Source organism: Ictidomys tridecemlineatus, chromosome 6 (assembly GCF_052094955.1).
Source record: "Ictidomys tridecemlineatus isolate mIctTri1 chromosome 6, mIctTri1.hap1, whole genome shotgun sequence".
NCBI classification, from domain to species: domain Eukaryota; kingdom Metazoa; phylum Chordata; class Mammalia; order Rodentia; family Sciuridae; genus Ictidomys; species Ictidomys tridecemlineatus.
Window position 1 is genome coordinate 188,019,295 of NC_135482.1, and position 24,305 is coordinate 188,043,599.

The 24,305-nt window shown below is 48.5% G+C and overlaps 1 protein-coding gene across 7 annotated transcripts in view; it reads left to right on the top strand.

The window, feature by feature from the left end:
• The window catches only part of Farp1 (FERM, ARH/RhoGEF and pleckstrin domain protein 1), a 263,579-nt gene that overhangs the window by 172,891 nt on the left and 66,383 nt on the right, over positions 1 to 24,305 (top strand). For all 7 annotated transcript variants that reach the window (XM_078016237.1, XM_078016241.1, XM_021729859.3 and 4 more), the window contains exons 4-6: positions 14,449 to 14,491; positions 16,349 to 16,427; positions 22,007 to 22,104. In XM_078016237.1, the coding sequence (XP_077872363.1) occupies positions 14,449 to 14,491; positions 16,349 to 16,427; positions 22,007 to 22,104 (220 nt within the window). The remainder of the gene's footprint in view (positions 1 to 14,448; positions 14,492 to 16,348; positions 16,428 to 22,006; positions 22,105 to 24,305) is intronic.

Genomic DNA, 24,305 nt, shown 5'->3' on the forward strand with positions numbered 1-24,305 from the left:
TGGCAGTGCTGGGTTCAAAACAGGGTCTTCCTGCTTTGCTTGGCATGCACCCTGCCACTGAGCCACACCCCTACCCAGAGCATTTTTCCTAGGAAGGATCTGAGGAAGTTTAAGGAAAATATAAGCACTTTCCAGTCTAAGATGTGTTTCTCAAGGTTGCAGTAAGCCAGTGGTGGTTATTAGATAATCAATTGTGCTCTGCCCTGATTAGACTCCTCCTGTGCCTTGCCAGGCTGCAGAGGGTGTTGCTGTGTCTACACCAAGTTGGGCCTGCTGTTGTGCTTGGATCCAGGAAGCTGTCCCTGCGGAATTACTCCACAGAGCAGAAAAGTCTTTTAATCAGCTCTTTTTTTTTTTTCTTTAATGGATTGGGCTTTTTGTGTCAGAAATGCTATTGATCCTAGGAATCAAGACCTGTATTTAATACACCAGCTAATTGGTGAAAGGGCCGAGGGCCAGAAACCCATTGAGTTGTTTTAGGGATGAACTCAGGGAACAAATCAGAGGATTCTGTCTAAACCGACCTGGTGGGATTCTTGATAAAAACCAGAGACAGAAGCCTGAAGTTGAGTCCAAGGAGAGAAGAGAGAGCTCCGTGGAGCCAGACTAGAGTGTGGCCAAGGGGAGAGGCCTCGGGACACCTCTGCCCTCGTAGGACAATAGCAGCCAGAGACAAGGTGGAAGGGAAGGAGTGGGCTGCGTTCTAATAAGACTTCATTCAGGGCCGCAGAAAATTGGATTTCATATAGTTTTTATGTTTCACAAAATGTTATCATTCTTTGGATTTTAAAAAAAAAAACACAAATGTGAAAGCCAACCTTTATTTCTAAGCGTTACCAAAACAGGTTTGGCTCCTGTGGCCTGGTTTGCCGATCTGCCTGATGGTATTCCTCTGAGGGAGGCATCCTGCCGCCACATTTTGCAGAGAGCAACTTCAGAGAAGCATCCGCCCACCCTTAATAATGAAGAGTGTGGCCCTGATGGACACTCGGGCTGTCTCAGCCAAAGCATATGTTCTCAGCCACCTTTCCATCAATGTCTGCATCTCCAAGAGCCACGCAGACGTGCCCCCCCGCCCCCCCGAGATCATCTCAGCCACAAGAGAAGCTTTCATCTCGCCGGCCTGGCGAGGAGACTGGAAGAGTTCTGCATTGTGACCTGTGACTGTGTCTTCACATTCACTTAGTCACTGAGCAGCCAGGCAGATTCCTAACTTTCTTGATTTTTCACTTTATCTGAAAATAAGAGTAATAAATGACCAATTTACATGGTTATCGTAAGGATTCACTCAAGTGCTTTACAGTGATGATCTGAGCGGGGCTCGTGGCACATGGTAGATACCTCCTTAATTCCATTATTCGATTCTTGTGTTCCAACTCAGAAGCCCCTAAGGCCAGCCCACCAATTTGGGGGAGGGCAGTGTTGGGGACTGAACCCCGGAGCACTTAACCACTGAGTCACATCCCCAACCCTTTTTATTTTTTATTTTAACACAGGGTCTCGCTTAGGGCCTCCCTAAGTTGCAGAGGCTGGCTTTGAACTTGTGATCCTTCTGCCTCAGCCTCCCGAGCCACTGGGATTACAGGTGTGCACCACCGTGCCTGGCAATCCAATTTTTAATTAACAGCATTGCTCATGGGTCTGATAAGATAATTCTGGTCTCTTCTAAATAAATACAGGCAAACTCGGGAAGAGTCATTCATTTTCTGTGCTCCTTTGGGCAGAGAGGAAAGTGTTGCCAGCTGCAGGCGTGCTTTCAAGCTCATGGAAGCTGTGGCTACTTGGTGACTGGTGTCCCTTGCTGTTCTCTTAATTTATGCACAGTCACAACCTCTGACCTCACTTCCTCCCTGAGGTCTAACTGAGGACATCCGAGGAGAGGAGAGGCTCTGAGGAATGGCCCAGGTATAAAGATGAAGAATATTGCAGGACCAGAGGCAGCCGGAACATTCTGAAGCTAGCAGAAGTGAGGGTGTTGGGTGTTGGTCACCATGCAGATCAGCATCATCTGACGGTGGCTGAGTTGATGAGGCAGATCCCCAGAAAGGCAAAGCTCCCCTCACACAAGTATCACACACTTTAAAATCTGTTAGGAGGGTAGATCTCCTGTTAAGTCTTCTCACATCATACAAAAAGAGAAAAAAAAGAAGTAGCCTTAATAGCCAAGTGACATCCTTTGAAATGTATTTTTCAAAGGTAATGAATGTTAAACAAAGGATTTAAAAATAGGTAAAACTGGGTAGTTCCTGTTTCACTCCTGCAATGCCTGAGGTCCTTGTCGGAGCCCTTCTTAAAACGGAGAGCCCAGGGTTAACATTTCCCTGCAGGTGATGGCTCCCTCAGACCCCAGACACAGCTTGTAAATATTAAGTCTAAGCTTTCTTCCAGAACTTTCCTGTGCATACATCTGGGATATCCAATCCTGCTTAACAAATTGATACGCAAATACCTAGGCATAGCTTGTACCTTATTTGATTTCGTGCTTTAGTTTTACAGATCTGTCTTTAATTTCTCTTGTACTTAAGACTTTCCTTGTAAATAAAAATATATCATCTAGTTTTTTAGTTCAAGTTTTGTTCGCGGATTCTTTGAATGTGCCAGTGTGGTTGGCAGCAGGGGCAGGGGAAGTGGCGGGTTCTCGGCGGGTTTGAAAGAGACTTGTGAGCATGTCGAGCTGTTGTCTGTGTCGGGCATGGTCCTGGATGGACGCTGGTTTGACAGACCATCGGGGAGGACATTCTCCAGTCAATGGGAGGAATTTGAATGTAGTCTGAGTATTTGATGTGAGGAAAGTTTACAAAATGGGAAGGTAAACGTCGTTGATGTGGGAAGATTATAAAACAATCTGAACTCATTTGGGGGGTCCCCCACCACCCCAGTCCTGGGGATGGAACCTAGAACCTTGAGCATGCAAGGCCAATGCTACACCACTGAGCTGCACGCCTTCTCATTTTGGTTTCTAAAAAGTATCTGTTGTGATGATCCTTATTATCCAAAGTACAGGAATGAAGACACGAATTGGTGTGAATATCCTTTGTATACAACCAGAGGTTGGAAAAATTGTGCTCTCTCTGTGTAGTAAGAATTGTAATGCATCCCATTGTCATATATAAATAAAAAAATTTTAAGAACTCTCTGTACATTACGCCCCCCTCCCACTTCACACCTAAGAAGAGGTCAGGACATATGTGCCCAAAGGTGCCAGTTCTTCAGTGTGGTCCCTGGAGCAGCAAGAAGAAGAAGAGGAGAAGAAGGGGGGAGAGAGGAGGAGGAAGAGAAAAGGACAGAGGAAGAAGCAGCAGCCGGGCACAGTGGCACAGTGGGTCTGTAATCCTGGTGTCCTGGGCCTGAGGCTGAAGGATCACAAGTTCAAGGCCAGCCTCAGCAACTTAGCAAGGCCCTCAGCAACTTAGTGAAACCCTAATTTAAAATAAAAAATAAAACAGGACTGGGAATACACCTTGGTGGTAAATTCTGAGTACTGCAAAAATAAAGTATGATATATAGGTATCAACAGAGCCTGATGCTTGACAATGGTAGTAAGCAGCTGTTAATGGTTTACTTACTATATTTTTAATCATTATTTTAAAGTATCCTCTCTCTTAACAGGAAAAAAAAAGTTTCACTGTAAAACAGTGAGCCCTGTTACCCCAGCATGTTACCTAGGCATAGCTTGTACCTTACGTGTTCATGGCGTAAGGTCTCTTGTTTACCACGCATCTTGGTTGGATCAAGGACGTGGTGAGTGACGGGCCTGTGCAGTCCAGGTGTGTTGAGGTACACTCTGATTTTCCTGCAGCAGGGCACTTCCCAGAGCAGATCCCCGCTGTCAATCAGTGCATGACTGTGTACCGTGCTGCGTTGGATAGAGGGTTCCACGTGTGTTGATTGGATCACAGTGGCTGACAGTGTCAGAGCTTCTCTCTCCTTGCTGAGTTTCTGCCTACTGGTGCTATCAAACAGTAAGAGAGAGTATGAAAAATCTCTAACCACAATTATGAATTTGTCTCTTTCTTCTTGCAGTTTGATAGGTTTCTCCGTCATATATTTGAAATTCTCTTCAGAGTATAAATATGTAGATTTGTCAATTTCTCAACTAATTGACTCCTTTATCATTAACCCTAGCAGTATTCTTTGTTCTGGTTCTACTGTGTGTAACACTAATACAGCCACTTCATTAGCATTGCCACTAACTTTAGCATGGCACACCTTTCCTACTCTTTTTTGTTTAACCTACTTGTGCCTTTATATCTGTATGTATTTATTTGGGTGCCAGGTTTTAACCCAGGTTGTCATGCACGCTAAGCACACTCTCAACCACTGTGTTACAGCCCCACACCCTGCCCCAGCCCCTGCCCCAGCCCCATATTTGTGTCTTTACATTTGCAATGTTCTTGTAGGCAGTGCAGAGTTGGGTCTTGCCTTTTTATTGTTGTTGTTGTTGCTGTTTTAATTCAATCTGACAGTCCATGTCTTTCTTTTTTTTTTTTTTAAGAGAGAGAGAGAGGAGTGGGGAGGTGCTGAGAGCCACAGCCAAGTCGGAATGGCCCCTGGCATTTTGCCAGTAGTATTGGTTGAGAGGCAAGCCATTAAGATGATTGTATATTCGACCTTTACTGTCCGCCTTGGCCTGCTACTTTGGAGTTCTCGTGGGGATTCCCGGAGAGTTCCCATTGGCTGGGGAAGTGCGGGAGGAGGGATTTCTGGAAGGGGGATTTCTGGTTGTTGGTTCCTGGAGGAGCCGCGTGGCGTTCGGGAGAGTTCCAGGGGAGCGTGTGTGGAATGTGCTGGTGGAGTTCAGAAATAAAGTTTGTTCCTGCTTCAGTGGCCCGTGATTTCTGCCCAGCCAGACTGCGGCAGGGAAGGAGGGAGAGAGAATTTTTTAATATTTATTTTTTAGGGCTGGGGATGTGGTTCAAGCGGTAGCGCAATCGCCTGGCATGCTGTGGCCCGGGTTCGATCCTCCAGCACCACATACAAACAAAGATGTTGTGTCCGCCAAATACTAAAAAATAAATAATTTAAAAAATATATATTTATTTTTTAGTTATTGGCGGACACAACATCTTTGTATGTGGTGCTAAGGATCGAGCCCGGACCGCTTAAGCCACATCCCCAGTCCCAGTCCATGTCTTTTGAGGGGTGTTTAGATCACATTCACAATGTGACTGTGGTAGGTTCAGACTGATCTTTCTTTTTGTCTATCCATTTTCCACCTTTTGATTGTTTGTTTGTGGTACTGGGAACTGAACCCAGTGGCCTTGCACATCCCAGGCAGGCAGTGGGCCACCAAGCTACATGCCCAGCCCTTTTTATTTTGAGACAAGGTGTTGTTAAGTTGTCCAGGCTCAGCTCAAACTTGTGATCCTCCTGCTCAGCCTCCTGAGTAGCTGAGTAGCGTTCACCACTGCATCTAGAATTAAATGGAAAATTTTGATGATTCCATTTTATTTTCTCTGTTGTTTTATTTGCTATGAATCATTGATTATCATTTTTGTGGCTGCTTTACAGTTTATAGTGCACATCTTTGACTTATCACAATGTGTTTACAACGAATATCATTCCACTTTACACGTAGCATAAAATCCAGAGTGTAGCTCTACTTCACCACCCCCTGATCTTTTGGCTATTATTGTCATGCATTTTGGTTTTATGTGAACCCATTCTACATTGGTATTATTTTTGTGTATCAGTCAATTATGTTTTATAGAGGTTTAAATAATAAAAACAATCTTCAAACCTCTTTTGTATCTACCCACGTTTACCATTTCTAGTGCTTTTCTTTCCTCTATGTGGGCACAGATTTCCATCTGGGATTACTTTCTTTCTGTTTGAGAGGCTCACATTTCTTATTACGTGGCGTCTGCTGGTGGTGAATCCTCTCAGCTTTGGTGTGTTTGAAAGTCTTGTTGTCTGCTTCTGTTTTGAAAGACAGTTTTGATGGGTATAAAATCGTAGGCAGAGGCTGTCGCGTTGGGCTCTTCTCTTCCCTTCAGCACCTTGAAACACTTACCACCAGTGTGTTCTCCCTTGCGGTGTCGCTACAGTAGATCTCCTGTTATCTTTGTTCCTTTGTACCCTAAGTGTCCCTTTTCTCCCCCTCTGGATGATCTTAAGATTGCGTCACCGTTTTTGAGCAGTTTGCATCAGATTGGCCTCTGTGCAGTTTTCTTTGTGGCTCTTCTGCTTGGGTTTGCCAGGCTCCCTGATCCTGTGAGGTCTAGTTTAAATCACATTTGGAGAAGGACTTACCAGTGTCTCTTCTGCTGTGTTTCTCTCCGTTTCTCTCCCCGCGTCTCCTCTCCTTGGGGCGCTCCACGTGCCCGGTCAGGCCTCCGTGGGCTGCTGGCTTGTTCTTCCCTCTCTGATGCTCGGGGTTTCATTCTGGATCCTTCCAGGGCTGCTTCATTTTCTTCTGCGATGCCTGGTCTGCTGCTGACCTCTCTGCTGACCTCACAGGTCTGGGGTACACTCTGGAAGGTCAGCTTGTGTCTTGTCTTTATCTCCCAGATCTCAAATTTATAGATATACGGAATGTGGTTATAATACTCTTTCAGTGTCCTTCTCTGCTGATTCTGCCGTCTGTGTGAGTTTTGATTGACTCTTTATTTTGGTCTTATTATAGGTCATATTTCTTGTTTGTAGCTGTTTTTTTTAAATTAGATGATAAATATGGACTTTGTGTTGTTGGTCGCACCCTCCACATTTCATTGCTTGTGTTCCAGGGTGCAGCTAAGTTATTTTAAAACGATTTGGCTTTTAAGAAGTGTTAGGTAGGACACCACTGCACTGTCCAGGGCTCACTGTTTCCCGGCTGAGAGAGCAGGACTCTTCGGCGCACTGACAGCCCATGAGTCAACCAGGTTTTCCTGTCTGGATCTGGGAATAGGTGGCATTCCTGCTGTCCATGAGCACCAGACGCTCTTCCCTCTACTTTCTGGTTCTCTGTCCTGTGACTTCACGCAGCCTTGGCCCTGCCCATCTCTCAGCTCCCGCCCAGCAGCTCCCAGGCTTTGCCAGGCCTTGCTCCTCCCCACGCCACAGCCAGGAAGCGGATGGGGCCACAGTGGGATCCTGGTGTTATTTTCCTGTGTCTCAGAGATCATGGATTCTCATGACCTGGTGTCTCGTATCGTCGGGTCTGTTGTGTTATGTTTTCTCTGTTTCTTTTTTTTTTTTATTGTTTCATGTTGGAAAATAAATCTACTCTTTGGACCAGAAGTAGAAATCTCTGCAGGGGTTGGAGGTGCATGCCTGTAATCCTAATGGCTCGGGAGGCCGAAATAGGAGGATCACAAGTTCAAGGCCAACCTGGACAACTTAGTGAGGCTCTAAGCAACTTAGCAAAATCCTGTCTCTAAAAAAAATAAAATAAAAAGGACTGGTGATATGGCTCAGTGTTTAAGTGTTCCTGGGTTCAATCCCTGGTACTAAAACAGACAACAAAAATCTTTACAAAGTAATAGGTTTGGTTTTTTTTTAAAGTCACATTTAACATGTCTTCTACATGTAACCAACCAAATGTACAATTAATAAAATAATGTAAAATTCTACATTTGAACATATCACTACAAACAAAAAATTCAAAGTAAAGCCATTTCTTCTTGTAGGGCATAGCCTGAAGAAATACTAATTGGTTCCAATGAATTCTAAACATTGAATGATCTTCTATAACCAATTTGTAGTTATTGATGGGAATTTTTAGTTGAATATGTTTTTTGTTTTTTTAACAAGAAGAGTTTTAAGGGAGGAGAGCTTTCTGTAAAAAAAAAAAAAAAAAAGAAAGAAAAAAAAGAAAAGTTTTTAATTTTAAGTGAGAACCAAATAAGAAGAGGAGAGCCCAGCATTTGGTGAGTCCTGTACCTTTGCCTATTATGTTGTAGAAAAGGCACATTTTTTAATTCAGCTGAACTCAATGTCAGATTCTAGCTGTGTGACCAAATTCCAGCTGTGTGACCAAATTCCAGCTGTGTGACCTTGAGCAACTGACATAAACTCTCTGAATTTGACTTACTTTATAAGCAAAGGGACCACACTGTTGTGGATATCAAAAGAGAATATGCAAAGCATCTATTCAGTGACTAGCACACAGTAGGTGCTCAAGAAATGTTGGTCCCTATCCCGCCCCCAATCTGAGTTCACATGGCTGACTCTTTTAATAAGACCCTTTCCAAAACACCTCCAACATTCCAGGTGCCTACAATATCCACCTAAGATATCACCCACCAAAATAATGGAGGGGGCGGGAAGGTATTTAGGGGAAGAAGAGAACAGTTCAGGGACAGCGATTCGTCGTGCCCTGCCTTGGTACCCAGGCATGAGAGCATTTCTTCCCAGCTCACATCCCATGTCGGGGGGAGTAGCATTCCTGAGGGACGGGAGGAAACACGGACGCTGACAGCAGATGCAGGTAGGCGTGGAGGACGGCCTAGAACTCGGCACTGAGACCGGATTGCAGGAGGCCAGCGCCGTGGCTGGACTGTGTGGACCCCAGAATTCACCTTTGAAGCCCCATCTCCCAGTGGCTCGGGATGTGATTTGGACGCAGAGTCCACCACCTGCACACAGGGGAAAGGTCACATGAGGACAAAGTGAGATGGCAGCCATCTGCTGAGGCGTCGGGGAAGCCAAACCTGCCCACACCTTGAACCTCCACACCTGCGGTTTCTGCCGCTGCTCCGCTCAGCCTGTGGACTTGTCTGGAAGCCCAGTGAGTGAACCTAGCGGGCCTGACAGCCTCAGCAGGTGCCGCGTGGAGTCAGTATCCTGCATCCCACCGACTGGGAGCACACTCCAGAGCAGACATGCATTCATTTAAACCAGATCCCTTCCACCCGCTGTTCAGATGTGCAGTGTCCTCGGGAACCAGCCCCGACTTCAGGGAGGTCCAGGTGGGGGGTGCAGAGAGGTGGTCTGACTGGAAGATGGGGATTACAGATGTGACCCTCTGGAGGGCCACCGCTGGGGAAAGAGTGCGGTGCTTTTGTTGCCCTTTGACCCACCTGGGCCTGGTTTCTGTTCTGCCTCTGTGGGTGGCTCTTGTCCAGGCTGACCTGATGCAGTCCTCCCCACGTGCCACCTGCCGTGACTCCGGCAGAGGAGCCCCCTCTCTTCCTTCTCGCTGCTCCTGGCTTATCACAGTTCGGATCCCACCTGGGCGAGCCTTCTCCCTCCTGAGCCCTCTCCCCCAGCTCTGCAGACGTCCACGTGGCCAGGTTCTCGCAGGCCCCGGGCTCTCTTCCCAGGCTGGTTCCGTCGCGGGGTGATGGATGCCTCGTAGCGTTATCGCTGCGGAGCGCTGCCTGGCAGGCGGCTGACTCAGGCTGGCCTTGTGTTCCCAGACCTGCAGGGAGGCGACCACATGCTCACTTGGCTCAAGCTGGTGCTTGTATTTGATGCTTTCTCCAGAAATGCCAAAAACAGGGGAGGGATGTTTCAAAACAATTTATAAAATTGGCAAATGCATTGCCAACGCACAGTGCATCTGTCCTGGGCTGTCTGCAGTTGAGTTGGGTTTTGTGGCTGGTGGCCGCGAGAGGTCTCAGGGACTGACTGGTCCCCAGAGGCAGCTGTGAAGACCCAAAGAGCAAGTGTCACAGGGTGGGCTCGCGGCAGCCTGGCATTCCCCGGGAGCCTCCTGCACCTCCTTCTCTGGTCCAGCGACTCTGCCAAACCCTCTGCACTCCACCTGCTGACTTTATAGGAGAGGACGCAGAGTATCCACCCTCCTCCTGCCCGCTGTGAGCCTGTCCCCCCTGTCCCCAGCCCTGGACTCCATCTCTTCTATCCTCTTGCTCCAGTGCTCAGCCTTTTCCCTTCCTAAATGCACCCAGGTTGTTCAGAGTAAAGACAGCAGAGCGACGGTTCCTTCACTCGGTGCCTCACTCCTGTTCCAATGGCTCTTGCTTCCCAGCCAGCCTCGCCAGACAGCCATGCTTCCATTTCATCACCCTCCCACCGGCCTCTCAGCCCGTCGCAGAACCACGTGGCCAGCAGGTGTGATAGCTGGTCTCATGTGACCTCTGATAGCTTGATGTCCTCCTTCCAGAACCGTCTTCTCCCCTGGCTTCCGTAACATCCGTCTCTCCTGATTTTCTCTCTGTGCTCTCCTGTTGAGAGCCACAGCCGAGTCGGGATGGCGCCTGGCATTTTGCCAGAAGGAGTGGTTGAGAGGTGAAGCCAGGGAGCCATTAAGATGTTGATAATTAAGTTAAGCGGTGTGTACTTGCTGTGACTGGATGATGCTGGATGGAAACAGGCTGTGTATTCAGTTGTATATAGAACCCTGCTGTCCGGCAATAGGGCGGCTCCTGCTACCTGGGAGCCCGCTACTTTTTTGAGTTCTCACGGAGGTTGAGGGCAGGGAGAGTTCCTGGGGAGTGCGCGTGGAGTGCCGGTGAGAGTTCGGGCAATAAAGTAGTTCCTGTTTGAACCTACAGGTGCCTCGTGGCGGCTGGGTTATTTTGTGCCCAGCCAGACTGCAGCACTCTCCTGTTCCTTCCCACTGTTCTGTGGTGGGTAGGATCTCAATATTTAGTTCGCCACAAAATTCACAGGTAGAAATCCTGGCCTCTAGGATACCAGCAGCAGGAGGAGTGGACTTTAGGAGTGGATTAAGACATGGGGTGGAGCCTCCTGAGTAAGATTAGTGCCCTTTCCAAAGAGTCCCTCAGAAGCACTGTCACCTCGGGCACCATGTGAGGACACAGCAAGAAGGCACTGCCTTGAACCAGGAGGTGGAATTTGCTGGCTGTTTGATCTCAGAGTTCCCAGCCTCTGGAGTTGTGAGAAGTCACTTTCTGTTGTTTATAGACCATCCAGTCCGGGGCATCTTGTTACAGCAGCTCGGATGGCCTAGGACGGGGCAGGGACTCATCCCACAGCAGGCCTTGTCTTCACGGGGACAGAGTGAGAGCTCCAGCCAGGCTTCTCCCCTGAGTCCAGAAAAATGTGTCCTGCTGTTTCCATGCTGGCTCTTGCTGGGTAATCCAGAAACACCTAGAAAATCCGCCTAGTTATAGCCTTCCGGCCTTGGTCATCCTCCAGGTGCCTCTGATAGAAATCTCAGTGTCTCTCTGGACATGGTCTCCTCCTTCAGCCATTGTGTCCAATCTACCAGTAAATTCCACTCCTTTTTACCTCTTAAATTTTCCCCAAATCTACCCACTTTCCCCAATCTTACTTCTGCCTTCCTGAGCCAAAATGCCATCTGATCTTGCAGGACAATCACCACACATCATCTTGCGTCCATTCTGGTTTCCCCCAAAGTATTTTCACTGCCCGACCAGAATATTTAACATACAAGTCGAATCCTTTGCGTAAAATTCTTCCTATTGTGTTTAGAATGAGGACAAAATATCTTATCATGCATGACCTTAGTGGGGTCTGACACTTCCAGACCCACCAGCCTTGCTCTCTAGCCCTGTTGATCATCTTGGTTCTTTTGACATCACTGTAACAAAATACCTGAGACTAGATAATTTATAATGAAAAGAAATATAAAGGCTCACAGCTGTGGAGGCGGGAAGTGTAGCTCATGGTGTGGGTGTCCAGACACCACTCCTCAGGAAGTGGTGGTTGTGTGTGCACTGACGTACTCAGGTGCACACCAGGCATCAGGAGAGCCTGCCTGCCTGCCCCTCAGTCTCTCGTAACCTACTTCAGCAATGATGATATTAACCTGTTCATAAGGGCAGAGCTCAGGGCCCATCACCTCCTAATACTGTCACAATGGCACACCTCAGTGTGCGTTTGGGAGGGGACGTGCTTTTACACCAAAGCCTGGGCGACGAGGCAGGGACTCTTACTGCTCAGCTTCAGTTGTTCTTGTCACTTCCTTTCAGTACAGTGTCCTATTCAGGGAAGCCTGTCCCCCGGCTGTCACTGTGTGTGTGTGTGTGTGTGTGTGTGTGTGTGTGTGTGTGTGTGTGTGTGAGAGAGAGAGAGAGAGAGAGAGAGAGATCACTGTGGTGCTAGCATCTTTCTGGCTGGGGAGAGACTGCCTGTAGGAGCTCTGAGAGATAGTGAGGCCCTGGGCCAGGCCTTTGAAATGCACTCAGACCAACCCCTGCAGAGCCAGGCCTCCTCCCTCTGGCCCGTCCAGCGCTGGCAGCGGGATCCTCTGCCTAAGTCATCCAGGGCCAAGGCCCAGGTGTCCAGGGACTGCACAGATAGCTCAGAGCGGCCAGGATCACTCGATTCGCCAACCCTGACCCGCTCGCCAGCCCTGCCTTTCCCCAGAAATTCCAATACAAGTGGCCTGGGCTCCTTCTCTCCTGGCCCCTCTGCCTCCCCACCAACCCGGTGCTTCCCCCAGGGCTCTGCATGATGTGCCACCCCTCCTGTCTCCAGGACGCAAGTGACCGTAACACAGGAACCACAGAACTCCATGACGGGGCCAGCCCCTGGACTCCCCCATGGCGTCTCTGGCCCTTGTTCACTGTGGTTATTAGGAAGGCTCTGTTGGCCTGCCCTTCCTCCTCACTGGGCTGTGCACTCCGGGAAGCCGGGACCTGACGATTGTTCTCTCACAGGGGCAACCGCAGAGCCGCACAGAGGGACACGGGAGGTTTGGGTTGGATGAATAGATGAGTTTGAAGACAAGGCCTGGGTTCTAAGTTGGGGCCGTTTCCCGAGCAGTACCAGATGGAGATTCTTTCCCGAATTCCTGGGAGGAGAGTGAGATAGCAGCTCAACGCTTGCTGTTTTGGATTTTCTTTCCCCTTTTCAGGTTGAGGCTCACGAGGGTTACAGTGGAGAGGACAGATGAACGCCATTCTCTTCCCTCTGAAGGGAGAGCGGCGTGGAATGGGGAATGTAGAAAAGAGGATTTGATTACGTAGATTCTTACTCGAAAAGGTGATGGAGGAAATGAGATTGAAGAAGTAGACATTTAACAACTCTATAGTCTTTTTATTATGGGAAATGAGTGTTTATGTAAAGTAACTGGAGTGGTGAAGGAAGGCCGGAAGAAATCCAGCCCTCTCCAACCCACTTCCCACGTTCTTAAATATTCATTAACAGCATAATTTGTGTTATTTACTTCTTTATTTAATTTGGGCTATTGTAAAAAAATTCACTATCATAAAAATGTTACGATGAACACTCTTTGTATGTAAATTTTTGCCTAATTTATAAAAGTGAGTGGCTGGATGGAAGAGTATGGACAGGAATATTTTCTAGGAAGACTTTCAATCGTTTTTCCCTAATAAGTCTCCTCAAAGTCCTACCAATTTATACATTCATCAGTAGAGGGGAGGTGCCTGCTTCCCTGTGACCTGGGCCACCTTTGGAGATTATAAAATACACGTGTAAACAGGCATATGTAGATGCATGCTCAATGGGTAGGAAGGGTTAATTCGTGGTTTTAATTTGCAGTTCCAGTGCCAGTTATTCCCAAACACCAACACATTCCTCTTGGTCCTCGGCCCTTCGTCAGTTACCTGGGTTCTGTGCCTAGCTTTCCACAGGGCTGTTTCTCTTTTTCCTGTTCATTTATAAAACCGTCTCCGTAGTAAACACATTGACTTTGTTTTTGCCCTATGTGCACAAATAGCATCCAAAGGACCTTTTTCTAATGACCTGACATGCAAGTGGACTTTAAAGACGAGAACGTGTGACATGGTACGGTATGGTTAGCTCTCGCTTTGTTAATAAGGGCAGCTGGTTTCGCTCTATTTTGAAAATTTTGCCGAATTTCAGGGAACATATGTGTGAAAAAGAGTCTGGACTGGAGCTTGGGCAAACTCGACTCCGTCCTAGTTCTGGCACTCTGTTGCTGGAGGACCAGGGACAGATTATGTAGCCTCTGCAAGACTCGGGTTTCTCCCTGGGCAACAGGAATTCCTCGGCTTGTTTTGAGAGGTAAATAGTGTTAGACGGTGTGCGACGCCGACATGATAGTACATAAATACTTTTTCCCTTTCCCAATCCCTCAAAGATGTGCTGTTCTGTGTATGCTCATGCCACCAGGTATTTTTGTCTAAGTGGGAGCAACTGTATTTCATTCATCCCACTCGGAGTCAGAATTGCAGCCCTTCATTGATATTTTCCAAATAGATAAATATGATCAGAGTGCAAATGAAAATAGAAAATTCTTAGTTAACTCTTGCCTCACCACCGCCGCCATGCTGGGGATGGAACCCAGGGCCCCGCTCTGTCCACCACTCATGCACCCTTACCTCCTGTTAATGACGCGTCTGAGCTAGGGGAGATTGAATTTCAAGCCCTCAATTGCTTAATTTGTTCTCAAATTAGTGTTAGCAAATTAGGATCCATGCTATACAAGTGGCAGACGACATAAGATAGAACATTCCGGAGGGGAGGGGGACAGACGATTTCAAATCCTTGAAACTATGTGGATTTTAAATAGCTTTAAATATAGTATTGAAATATTTGCACACTTTCATTGAGAAGTTATGTCTCAGTCTGTTCTTCTCTTCCCTGTAGGTGTGGCTGGATCTCTTAAAACCTATCGTGAAGCAGATTCGAAGTAAGTATATCCTGCATGTTGAACAGTGGAGATAAATACAAAGCCAGGTGTGTTCATTGTCAAGGAGGCTTCTGTCTGGGGGCGTGAGGCGCTAGTGATAGGAATTCTTTTTTTTAATTTTTCCCCTCAATTGCTTGTCGTCATCCACTAATCCACATACTATAAAATTGTGTATCTTCTGCAATTTTAATATGTAACAGTTGGCAATCAAAACCTTGCTTGGGAAATCAAATAGCATTTTGATTAACAACTAAACCTTGCTATTAAGCTGCAGAGTAATGGAGCTTGTCTGGTCTTTGCTGCTGTTTCTTACTGTCACTTTCTAAGGGGAAGGTGGAGCTATCTATTCGTATCATTGATTTCCTGGTTTTTGTTCTCCCTCTTCAAAGCCAAAATCAGAGTACAGTGCTGTTTGCGGGGTGCTCAGAGTGGGGATATTGGGTGTGTTGTTTGATAGGCAAACAGCCCCAAAGGTGTGTGTGTAGACTGTGTATTGGAAAGAAAAGATCCAGGAGGGCTGGGCAAAGGACTAGGAGAGGACTCTTTCTCCCTTTCCACTGCCCTGCAGCACTGGACTGTCCTTCTGTCTTTTCTTTGAGGTTAGGCTCTGTTCTCAAAGTCCTCCCTGAAGGTCCCCCCTGCAGCCAGAACCTGGGCAGGTCGGGGATGGTACCAAAGCTGCATGCCTTCAGTGGAGCTCACAGTCCCTGTGGGATTATTTTTCTGTTTAAGAAACCCTAGCGGGCCACTCGCAGCGATTTATGTGGATGTAATAGACATGCAACACGATGTCTGTGTGGCCCTCATGCCGTTGAAATTGATGTTGATCGTCTATCATTTAAATTATTAACGCTGAAAATGAAAGGGCCATCATTTATCGGATGTTTACCGAGTGTCCTCAGGGAGCTGGCCCTGGCTGGCATCTACTAAGTGACGGTGGGGGTGTTGCTAAGGTGCCGCGCGGAGCCTGGGAGATGGACGTTCCTCCCCAGCAGTCACCGAGGGGCACGGTGGTGCTGGGGAGGCATGCATCCTGGGGTCTCCAGGTGCACACCCGAAGGCAGCCACCACGGTCGTCAGGTCGGAACCAGAGAAGAGGTGTGAGCTTCTGTCTCCTCTGTGTGCTGTGACTGGCCCTGTGTGACAAAGCTGTCACTTCACCTTGAGCGCTAGGTCTTCCTGTTAATAAGGAAGAGTTTCCTGGGATCTGAGCAGCCTCGTTTCATTCTGTGAAAATGACAGGCAGGAAGCGGTACAGCCTGCCTCCTCCACACTTTGCACCGTCTCTCTGTGCCCCCGGGCCAAGGTGCAAGGTTCCTGCTGATTGTTAGAGTCACCTGGGAAAGAAATCCAGCCTCTCTTGGCCTCGGCATTTCCCTGTCTTGTCTTTTTCTCCATTTTGTGTATATGGCCAAATGACTTTACCCCTTATACCCTATTTAATAAAAAACCTGAGTATCATTTGTCTTCAGAGAAAAAGTTCAATAGTTGAATGTAATTACTTTTTTCAAAGTTTTTTTTTTTTAAAAAAAAAACCTTTATTTTATTTTTAAATGTGGTGCTGAGGATGGAGCCCAGTGCCTCACACGGGCTAGGCAAGCGCTCTGCCACGGAGCCCCAGCGCCAGCCCTCGTAGTGCTTTGTCAAAACTCAGACATCTGTTTCTCTACAATATGAAAGAGTGAAACTCGCGGCCAAACTTGACCATTTTGGGGCGGCCTGGAGGGGGCATTCTGGGAGTTTGGCGCGAAGTGCAGTGTGTGGTGGATCATATGCCTGAGAGTCATCTTTTCAGTTCCGTATATAACACACGTCAAGTTTTGTACTGATGTCCTTCTTCTTCTTCTTCTTCTTCAGGGCCAAAACATGTTGTTGTTAAGTTTGTGGTGAAATTCTTTCCACCTGACCACACACAACTCCAGGAGGAACTCACCAGGTCAGTGGCTTGGCAACTGGTACTTTTCTGCTCTAGTGTCCAGAGGAAAAGAGAACATTGAGACTCTACATTGATTAAACATTTGGTAATGTTTACTTGACCAGCATCTGTTCTGTGCTGAAGTTCCATCCCTCTCGGCCTAGAAAAATGTGGTCAAGAGAACACCACGTTTCCCTACAGCCTGGTGTCCTTACAACCGCCATGGGGAAGTCGCCGGGCTTCCAACCTGTTCATGTCCTGTTTTCCTTCTGGTATCTGCCTCATCTGAGGCTGTTTTAGGTTTAGGAAACCAACGTGTTAACTCAGCTTCTTGCTGCCGTGGATGGGTGAATCGGACTTGAACTTTAGGTCGGGGTCTTTTGAAAGTGGAACCAAGTGGGAGAATCAGGAAGGTCGGATCAGGCCTGGCTTTAGCCCTCCGCCCTGCCACTTGCTTGTGTCTTCTGTGCCACCATTAATTCACTGCTCCTAATGCCGATGGCAGTGCTTGCTTGGCCAGAGCTGTTCTGAGGAGAAGCACTATTTCTGTGTAGAGTGGCTGGGATCCAGGGGAGACGTCATCCACAGTCACGGTCACCGCCACCATCAGCATCACCATCATTGTCCCACTGTTCCTTATTCTATCATGTGAGACCAGGCAAGTACACCAGTCCCACCAGCCAAATTCTCGTCCCTTGCACCTTTCTAGCTATGGCTTATGAAGACCAAGGCAAAAAAAAACCCCAAAAACAAGAAACCACCACGGCCACCACCTCTTCCCCTTCTCCTCAGCACAAGGTCTTGGGTGGCTGACCTGTATCTATCAAAGGCGTAAAGCCGCTGGTTCAGTTACCAGCATTTATTGACACAACTGCATGCCAGCCTTGTTCCAGGCCCCAGAATCACGGTGTTGAAAAGATGAGTCTCATTGACCCTGTGGAAACAGAGAACGAGTAATTAAACAAAAATAATATCAGATCGTGACCAGAGCTCTTTAGCTAAGTGGGCTGATGTGACAGAAAGGGCCTAGGTGACCGTGTTAGGTTGCTGCGGCTGGGATGACTCTTGCGGACGTGATAAGCATCTGTCAGTCATTTTCTGGGGCGAAGAAGGAGCAAACAATCAAAGCCCAAGGCACATACAAGCCCCAATCCTTTAAGCTTAAAAGAGGGCCAGCGGTGGGCCTGCTGACCACCGGTCCAGACCATGATGGCGGCAAGGAAGAAGAGGGCAGGGTGGCGATGGAGAAGAGCGGTGTGTTTAGACTACACAGTGGAAGTGGGACCGTCTGTCTGGGTGATGGTTGGAGGTGGAGTCTGAGACAACAGAGACACTTAGGTTTTTGACTTGGGCGACGGGGTGGTAATAACTCAGATGCGAGAGGGGTGGAGGGGACAGCGGCTGGGAGGGCAGAAGTTGGGGATTGGTTCCCACCAGCTGGGTTGAGATGCCTATTAGTCATCCCATGCCTGCTTCAGGAAGCCACCAGATGCCTGATGGCAGAGTTCCAGGGACGGGGCAGACGAATGAGTGGCCACTGTCTACACCACTCTCGACCCTCGGACCAGTGAAGAGGGTCACTGCAGCAGGAATTGGCAGAAGCCATCAGCCTCTGGGGACCACACAATTAATAGACTTTAGTGGAGAGGAGGGTTGGCCAGAGCCACAAGACCAAATTGCAAGAACCTAGGGTGACAATAGAGAGCCGTGGTGCCCATGCAGCGTCTTCACTGGGCTACTGTGTCACTGTCCCTGGAGCTGGCTTTCTTGCTGTGGGTGTGTGCTTTGCTCGGAGCTCAGCACACTGGAATCCGCCTCGGGACAAGTCCAGCCTGTTGGTCAGCAATGGGCTTTTTCCTCCTGTAAGTCACTGGTCCTCTTTCCTATTTAGGACATTGGAGACACAAACTTTTTTTTTTTTCCCAAATAATTTGCACCTCTTTAATTTTTTTGGATATTGCCTCTAGAGCTTTGCAGTTTTCTGCCCCCGTGGTTCTTGTTCCAAAACTCCATACAACTAGTTACCAGTAAGCCAGACGTGCCTAGCATTTCGCCAGCTTCTTTCTCGATGTGGATGAATTCCTAGTCACACGAGCTCCCCTGGGCCTGGTGGGGTTTTTTGTTTTTATTGTTTTTGGTTTTTGATTCCCAATGTCAGCTGGTAATTTTAGAAATATTTCCCAAGAAGACAATTCTCTTGGCTCAATGTTGAATAAAATTGAGGAGAAGGTCCTACCGTAGTGATCAACTCTGCCACCATCCACTTTGGCACAAGGTGTCACATCTAGGGAACCCCTGGGACCCACCGCGTCGAGACTCCCACACTGCAGTTCCTGTACGAGCAGGATGGGACGCTGAGGCCACTGAGATTTCAGAGGGGTGGGTGGTGAGCGAGGGGGTGTCAGGAGAAGCTTGGTGTCAGCAGTGCTTGGGGGAGAGAGGTGTAGACCAGGGCCCGGAGACACAGGTGGCCCGCAGTTGGCACAGTTAACGTCCCTGTAGCTCTGCCATTAGCTCGTGGGCCTCCAGGAAGAGTTTCCAGCTCTCGTTTATATATAGAGAGATTGAGTTGCACTCTCTGTTCCTCGGGAAGCTGAATTCCTTTCTATTTGTTGAACTGCACATGCAGTGGACTCCGGCCCCTTGACACCAGGCTTCCAGAGGAGCAAAGTCCTCACTTAGGTGCAGGTCTCGGACAGCAGCCGGGTCGGGGGTCTTTGGAGACGTCACCAGGGTTTCTTCTGGCACAGCCCAGGGCCACTTTCCTCGTGCCAACTGTGGAGCCACACTTGCTCCTCGCTTCCCCGGCGCCGTCTTCCGGAGCGCCTCTCTGCCTGGCTGTTCTTGTCGCGGTGGAGGGACACTGCCAGCGTTCCTGGCGTTCCCTCGGGCTGGCAGGGCCATGTCGATTACATTATTTAATGAAACACGAGTAAGACCTTCAAATGCAATAAGTTAAAATAGTCACGTGGCAAATCAGGCTCCGAGGGGGTGCGTGTGACTTCCGTTCTCAAGTAGAAGCCCTCCCCGTGGGTCCCTCCCCTCAGGAAGCGAGCGTTGGTTCTGCCTGGAGTAGAAGTTCCCTCTGGCTCTTATGGGTCGGATTGGAATCCCCTCCATGCGTAGCACCAGGGGTCCCTAAGTCTCTGAAGCCAGCGTCACGTTTACAGCATCACGTTTACAGCCCGTGTCCTAAGAAAGGTGACAGAGTCCGTCCCAGGAAGGCGTTTCTCCGGTTACAGGGCGCAGAACAGAAGAGTCAGCCTAAATAAACCTGTGTGCTGTCGGCGCCCAGCGCCACCCCGCAGCCCCTGAGAGAGGGTCACCAGGGGTCCCTGTTGGACTCTGAGCATGAATCCGTCCGTGAGCGCTGGACCCCGGGTTTGAACTGGGTCCAAAAGGGTCCACAGGTGATGCTTGTAAAACCCCAGCCCCTCCTTGAAAAGTCAGCCTCGTGCGTTAGGATCCAATCCTCAGCACAGGGAAGTGAGGGGCTCAAAGGACAGTGGCCACTGCCCGGTCCAGAAGGACCCTTCAGCCACCTCCCGTACAGACCCTGTGCTGCTGACGTGGTTGCTCCACCTCGTCTTCTCCTCCCTTTGACTCTCCAGAGAGGGGGAGATGGTGTGGGGGGCAGGAGCAGACAGGGGAGCTGGGGTAGAGGTCAGCTGTGGTCACCTGGTGGGGCTGAGGTGTTTTTCTCTTCTTTGTGTTCCTGTTTGCTGTCTACACAATTGTCCCTATGGCTTTCTTTAGTTCTCAGTGATGGAACTTCCTTTAATGACTTAAAGCGGATTAATTATTCTTTTATGAAAAAAAGTTGCTACATTTAATGAATGTCTTTGTTCTAGTCAGATTTCTACATATCATCTCATTTAATTCTTTATGGAAACCTCTGGTTACTATTGTTAAAGGCTTTTGTTTAGAATTTAAAATAACCTGTTATTATAAAAGTCTTCACTATACATTGTTTATTTCTGTTGATTCACTGTCTGACCACACAGCTGCTTGCCATTTCCTGTGGGCCTCTTTTAATCTAGACTGGTCCCTCAGTCTTTCCCTTCACAGTCTGTCCTGTTGTACTGCAAATTATCTTCTGTCCTGAGCTGGCCACGTTGCTTCCTTCAGGTGTTCCTTAGCTTTATCCTTCAAACTCTTGAATATTCCAGAAAACTAGAAATTGGTTTTCAAGGCTCACTGGATGCCGTGACCCTTCTTTGGCTAGACCCTGTCATGGAGGCACTGTATGCTTCCTGTCCCATCCATGATCTAAGATCATTCAGTGACTTCAGTGCCGACATCCTGAACCTTCCACTGTGAAGTGAACTTGTGTTCCTTCGTGGAAGTCCAGTTTCCTGAGCCATACTTACACCAGTTGACGGTCCTTGCCACAGTCGGTCATCTCCCGGGGGTGTGGAATGAGGTCTCATTCCTGCCATGTTATAGGTTGGCATCTTAGAGTGAATCTGTGCCTCAGCCACAGGGACACCCCACTGGAGAGGCAGGCGACGTTCGCAGTTCTTGTCCTTGCCTTGGGTGACCAGTTTTTGAATAAGGAGCTGCTTTAATGGTGTCTTCAAGTAGTGACGTATTCCATTTCTGCTGTCTCTCTCTCTCCCTCCCCCTCCCCCTCCCTCTCCCCTCCCCCCACCCCTCTGACTGTCATCATAGACCCGCGAACCTTCATTAACTCAGTGAACACTTTAGTGCACTTTAATCGTCTTCGTGCTGTTCAGATCATCACAACTTTGGCCATGGGAGGAGATTTAGGATGCTCGTTTTACTCTTTAGATTTAACTCACTCACTGCCTTGCTTCCCAGAGTAACTGCCCAATCCAGGCTCTTTGCTCCCCAGGACCTCGAATCTTTAATTTCTCCAGGGACCTACCTCTGTGTCCTGGTAATTGTGTGAAGGACGGAATCTGGTTGCTAAGGGTTGCTATGGAGGAGACGCTGTTGCAGGCAGTGGCGAGATGGCCCCGTGGTCAGTACCCTTCAAAAAATGCCGGAGTTGGTATTTTCAAGTCATTTAAACTAGGCAGTTTTTACTTCATTTCTCTAATATTCAAATACCTCTTTTATACCAAAAATGATGCGTTACTTTACCAAGAACCTAAAGAAAAGAATCTTACAATAACTTAAGTTGAATTTTACAGATGCTTATGGAAGAAGCAAATAAAGACCACACCTTGGAAGAGACACCTGTCTTTCTGATTCATTGGCAGTGAACTGCTGTTGTTGTCTGAGCCATAAGCCACTCTGGAGTATGTTGACTGATCCTATAAAAAAAAAAACTGTAGATGTTTCATACACGTGCTCACATATGTGGGGTAGTAGGTTATGGATTCGCATTCTCTCCATATAAAATGAAGCCCTGCTCGTCACGTGTAGCCATTGCAGCATGTCTCCCAGTCCTTTGTCTTTGTACGGAGGCGGGGACTGGATCACCCCGTGAGTGGCCGCGAGCCCTCTGGCCCTGCAGACATTCATGCCTTTCCTTAGTGTCCCACTGTGTGCACAGGTGGCCAGGAGTGGGTCTGCCTTTGATTCTGTCCCTCCTTCTCCCTTTGTGTGACACGCATCTCTGTTGACCTTTGCAGGTACCTGTTTGCTCTGCAGGTGAAGCAGGACCTGGCCCAAGGCAGGCTGACGTGCAATGACACCAGCGCTGCCCTCTTGATCTCACATATCGTACAATGTAAGTCCTGTTGGCTTCCTTTGGAAGTCACGCTGGAGACCACACAGAAATCTGATTGACGGGGGACGTCACATCCACACGCCGACACAAACAGCAGTGAGGACGTCTTTGGGTCCTTTTTGCTCTTGGCTTGAATGCCTGGAAGAGAAACGGCCCTCCCAGCTCCATTTAGTGTTCGTTAGCCAGGACTTGTGTGTCCTGGTGTTCGTCCGCCTTTCCCAGGAGGCTTACGTGATTGATGTGTCAGTTGTCTCAAAGGAAAAGATGGATAATGGTGGCCAAAGACGCCAAACTCGTACTGACCTGTCCCTGAGTTTAATATCCGTCATGGAATATGGCTCTTTGGCCTTAAGATATAAAACTGCTGTGGAATTCACTTCTCTCTCAAGTTGTTTCATAGAGGACACTTGGGGAGAAAGTGAATGTCACAGTCATTGACTGCCATTGCATTTTAGAGGACATCAAAAGGCAACGACCAGAAGGAAAGATAGCTTGGGTGTGTCGACCCTGGTGCAAGAGGAAAAGCTGGGGCTCGAACCTCCTTCATACCGACTTGTGCAAAAGAGTGAGCCATGCGGTCACCGAGGAAGCCCCACTGTGTAGCTTTGCATCGCTGTGACAGAATTCCTGAGAAAATCAATTAGAGGAGGAAAGATGTATTATGGCTCACAGTTTCAGAGCTTTCAATCCATAGCTGTTTGACCCCCATCTTCGTGGGCTGTGGTGAGGCAGAATATCATGGCAGGGAGCACATGACAGCAGAGTTGTCACCTCATGGCGGCTGGAAAGCAGAGCCAGTGCAGGGACAGAGACAGTCCCCCAGAGTGTGCCCCCAAGAACCCACTCCCTTCAGCCAGGTCCAACCTCCTGCAGTTTCCTTTCGGCTGCAAATATCCCAATGGATTAACCATGATGGACCCCTCCCCATCCAATTTCCACAAGAACATTGGCATTGGGGACCAAGCCATCAACATGTGACCCTCTGGGGGACATTCCACATCTAAACCATAACGGCAGACTTACAGCCCGTAAGGAGCTAAGAATTGAGGTGATGTCCGCATATCTGGTCGGTCCTTCTTGCCCTCAGATTCTGTGATTTGCAAGTCTGCCTACCTACTCACTAAAATCGACCCCGAACCACGACGTGTGCACTTCCTTGGTTATTTGCAGAAATACCTGGGACTGAGAACCATTCCCACTACCTGATGCACACGTTCCCCGCTGGCTCAGCAGGGCTGAGCTCTGCCTTCACATCTCAGCTCTCGTGCTGATAACAAGTGTCCCTTCTGCGGTCTATTTAGTGCCACGCTTTTCAAGTTTTTGTGCTACTGTCAGTGATTTCATTGTTCACATGGGCCCCAAGCACAGTCCAAAGTACCGTCTAGGGTCCCTTCGCTTAGTGTGATGTACCTTATGGAGAAAGCACATGTGTTAGATGAACTTCACTCAAGCATGAGGTCTGCTACTGGCTGTGAGTTCAGTGTGAACGAATCAGCAACAGAACAAGATGTGCTTCAACAGAAAGGCGTAAAACAGGGTCTCACTTAATGAAAACATTTTCTCAAAGAACCCAATCCTGTATTTCACTTAAGGACAACATTTCAGCAGCCACAAATTCAGTGTTTGTGGAGACTTTTAAATCGTGACCACCTTGAATAACAAGTGTCAACTGGACTTTCTTACAGGCCAGATAGAAGGAATTGCAGGAAAATCAGGGCCACCATTGTCAAGGCAGCTGATGACAGTGGCAGGATGCCGGGTCAGCTCTCGTGGCTGCACTGGTTTCTGTGATGGAGGGCAGCACTTTTGCTCTGATTAGGGAGGGCAAATCAAGTCTAGAGGGCAGTCAGGACCCTGTTACTGGTCATGGTAGCAGGAAACCATTGGCAGGGTGGCCTCATCAGTGACCAGACGTTGCCAGGTGAGCCGACATCGTTCTGTGCAGAGAAGTGTCCCCGGTGGGTGTGATTCGCAGCAGCACGCAGGCCAGACCCTGCTTGATGACTGCAGGTACACTGCCCGAAGGGTGACAGGCTGCTTCGTGGAGCCAGGTGAGAGTTGGGTTCCCTAGCAACCACTCACTGGCATTTCCTCAAGATAGCTGGACTCTGGTCCTGAGGCTACTCGTTATTCAGCTTCTTGCCTAGAAAACAGGAAACTAAGAGAAGGGCATGCTGTCCCCGGGGCCTTACAGCTAGCAC